This window comes from Orycteropus afer, unplaced genomic scaffold (genome assembly GCF_000298275.1).
Source record: "Orycteropus afer afer isolate SDZICR_OR568_19922 unplaced genomic scaffold, OryAfe1.0 scaffold02021, whole genome shotgun sequence".
Lineage (NCBI taxonomy): Eukaryota > Metazoa > Chordata > Mammalia > Tubulidentata > Orycteropodidae > Orycteropus > Orycteropus afer.
In genome coordinates, this window is record NW_006923608.1 from 2967 (window position 1) to 6591 (window position 3625).

At 46.6% G+C, this 3625-nt stretch overlaps 1 protein-coding gene across 1 annotated transcript; it reads right to left on the bottom strand.

Annotated features, from left to right (window-relative positions):
- Nucleotides 1-291: 291 nt before the first annotated feature.
- Nucleotides 292-1218, bottom strand: LOC103213403 (olfactory receptor 13A1-like). Its single transcript, XM_007959198.1, has one exon. It carries the CDS (start codon nt 1216-1218, stop codon nt 292-294), a length of 927 nt encoding a protein of 308 aa, XP_007957389.1.
- Between the last annotated feature and the right edge of the window lie 2407 nt (nt 1219-3625).

Genomic DNA, 3625 nt, shown 5'->3' on the forward strand with positions numbered 1-3625 from the left:
TAAATATTCAATGTATGAGAAAATTTAATATACAAAATGTGTGCTTTATTAGTTGTGTGGGCAATGCTGAAAGGCTTAGTAGAGCTTTAGGAAGTTCGTATGATTAATAAATCAGGCATTGAACACAGGCCACACTGGGGCAGTTCTTTAGACCAAGAGCCCCTTAGACAAGAGTCCCATTGTCTCCATGACCCTGTTGCTGAAGATGAAGCATCAGCATCCCCGAGGGTCCTCCTCAGGAGAAGGTCTCAGTGCTTCCGAAGGTCAGATGAGTCCCTCCTCTTAGCACGCTCATGTAGGGGAACAAGGGAAGAGTTTCTTAAGGGCTGCCTTAAACTCCTTGTTTCTCAGGGTGTAGATGAGAGGATTCAAGGTGGGTGTCACAATGGTGTATACGACACCGATGGCCTTGTCCAGGAGCCCGGCAGAGCCGAGGGCCGGCCGGATGTAGGTATAGAGCACAGTGGAGTAGTACAAAGTGACCACAATGAGGTGGGAGGAGCAGGTGGAGAAGGCACGGCGCTTGCCCTCAGCCGACCGGATGCGCAGGATGCTGGCGATGATGCAGCCGTAGGACACCATGGTCAGCAGGAAGTTCAGGCCTGATAGGAACATGTCAGCAGTGATGGTCATGATGTCATGGAGGAAGGTCGGGCTGCAGGACAGTAGCAGCACAGGAGGGATCTCACAGAAGAAGTGCGCAATGAGATTGGGGCCACAGAAGTTGAGTTGCAGGATCATGCCTGTCAGCAGGGAGGCGTTGAATGCCCCTGTGAACCACACAAAGGCTGCCAGGGCCACACACACTCTGCTGCTCATGAGTGTTCCATAGTGTAGTGGCCGGCAGATGGCCAGGTAGCGGTCATAGGCCATGGCAGTGAATAGCAGCAGCTCAGAGCTCAGTGACCAGGTGAAGAAGAACATCTGGCTGAGGCAGCCTCCAAAGGAGATAGTGCTGTCTGCGACCAGGCTCTGCAGCACCTTGGGCAGGATGGACGAGGTGCACACCATGTCCAACACGGCCAGGTTGACTAGGAAGAAGTACATGGGGGTGTGCAGGTTGGGGCTGCAGCTGATGGCAGCAATTATGAGGCCATTTCCTGCCAGAGCCACGGTGAACAGGGCAAAAAAGAGGCAGAAGAGGGTGGCCTGAATCCAAGGGTCCTGAGTGAAGCTCTGAAGGACGAATATGGTCACTGTCCCATTCCCCAGGGCCATGGGTGGCAGCTGGCATGTGTCAGCTGGGGATTCTCAGGGAGTGCCACTTCCTAGTCAGGAGACAATGAACTTGATCTTTTACTGAAAAGTAAAAAATGACCAACTCCATTTAGTGACAGACTCTTCATGGAAGGGACAGAAGAAATTTTAAAGTTCCCATTCATGTTTTTAAGGGGCTTTGGTGGTGTAGTGCCTAAGATATTTGACTGCTAATCAGAAGGTCAGTGGTTCAAAGCTACCAGCCACTCTGCAGAAGGAAGACTGGGGAATCTACTTCCGTAAAAGATTTATCACCTCAGAAACCAAAAAAGTGTTGCCATGAGTCAGAATCAACTCGATAGCAGTGAGTTTTCAGTTTTTATCCATATCCTTGTCTTACTAATGAAAGGAAAAAGCAAGCAAAGGGCAGACGGATGCCTAGTGGGAAGGCCTGATGTGCAATGATGGACCAACACTAAGAATGCTCACTTTCCCAAGTCCTTTTAGGTGCTTGATTATGACCCACTCACGGTGCCTGCACATTGGAGGATGTCCCAAGGCAGTGACCCTCCATGTTACATGAGAGGCATAGAGAGGAGCTCTGGTCAGAGTGTCCAGGGCCCAGACCTACAATGGGGGAAATGGAGTCACCAGAATGAAAAAGACCGTAGAGAGAGGGGAAGGGAGGGGCCATGGAGGGAATGTAGGGAAGGGATAATAAAGTGAAGGTAGGAGAGGGAGCGTAGAGGGAGGGTAAAACCAAAATAAATAAATAAATAAATAAACTAAACTCACTGCCATCCAGTTGATTCTGACTCATAGTGGATTGTCCAATCTTCCTTTCATGGAGTGGCTGGTGGTTTGAGCCACTAACCTTCTGGTTTAGCAGTAAAATGTGTTAGGCACTATACCACCAAAGAGGGTGTAAGCAAAGGTAAGGGAGGGGCCATAGAGGGCAGACAGGGGAGAGAACAAAGAGGAAGGGTATGGGAAGGGTCCTAGAGGAAGAATAAGGGAAGCACCTTAGAGAGAAGGTGGGGGAGGGGCCTTGGAGGGAAGATAGGGAATGGACCACAGTGGGCAGAAGGGCAGAGGACATAGAGAGAAGGTAGGTGAAGGGCCATACAGGGAAAGTAAGGGAGGGACCATACAAGGAAGGTTGGGGTGAGGCCATAAAGCTAACACTACCTTTCAAGGAGCAAGCACACATTACTCACAGAATAAACATGCAAGCAGCCTGTTTTCTGTGTTGGACACTGTTCAAGGGTAGAGAGTGCTAGATCTCCATGGAGGACACACTCCCTTTTCATTGAGGCAGACAAAAGCCTTTCTAGCTGGATGTCTGGCAACCCAGGAGCTCCCATTTGCCACCAGGACCCCTAGGCAGAGAGGAGATCACCAGAGTAGAGAACCTCACTGCAGCAGGTTGTGGCTATAGGGAGTTTAGGAAGGATCCCACCCTGAAGCTGAGCTCTGTGCTCTGTGCTAATAGGGTCTCCTAGAACAAAAAGTATCCTAAAGAATTCACAAAGCAAGCACTAGAAATAATAAGGTAACTTAGCTAGGTTGAAGGATACAGGGATATTAAACAAAAAATCAATTGATTTTTTCCACATTAGCAGCAAAATTGTGTAAAATAAATTTTTAAAACTCCATGCAAAATAACATTAAAAATGCAATCCATAGAAATAATTTAACAAAGTATATGCAATACCTCTAATTGAAAACTATAATATATTGTTGAGAGAAATTAAACAAGAGCTAAATAAGTATACTATGTTCATGAATTAGAAGACAATATTAGGGCATTGATTCTCTTCTGATAAATTTTTAGATTAATCAATCACAATCATAATTCCAGAAGACTTTTTAAAGAACAAAAACTTCATGCTGATTCCAGAGAAATGCAAAGAACCTGGAGTAGTCAAAATAGTCTTGAAAAGGATAGACAGAGGACAAACCATCTCATCTCAACACTTAATATAAAGCTACATAATCAAAACCAGACTTGTTTTTGCATAAGGGTAAGTAAAACAATAGAACAGAATACTGCCCCCAAATAGAGCCAGACACATATGCTCAAGTGACTTTTCTTCTGATGAATGGGCCAACAAATTCAATGACAAAAGGGAAGTCTTGTCAATAAATTGTTTTGAAACAAGTGGATGTGCTGTTGTTGTTGTTGTCATGTGCCGTGGAGTCGGACCCGACTCATAGCGACCCCTCCTTGGGTTTCCGAGGCAGTATCACTATGGAAGTAGATTGCCCCATCTTCCTTCTGAGGAGTGGCTGGTGGGTTTGAACCGCTAGCCCTCTGGTTAGCAGTCAAGTGCCTTAGGCACTATACTACAAGAGCTCCTAGTGGATGTGCAGAGGGGGCAAAATACTCGACCTGTACCTCACACAATACAGAGAAATTGATTCAAAG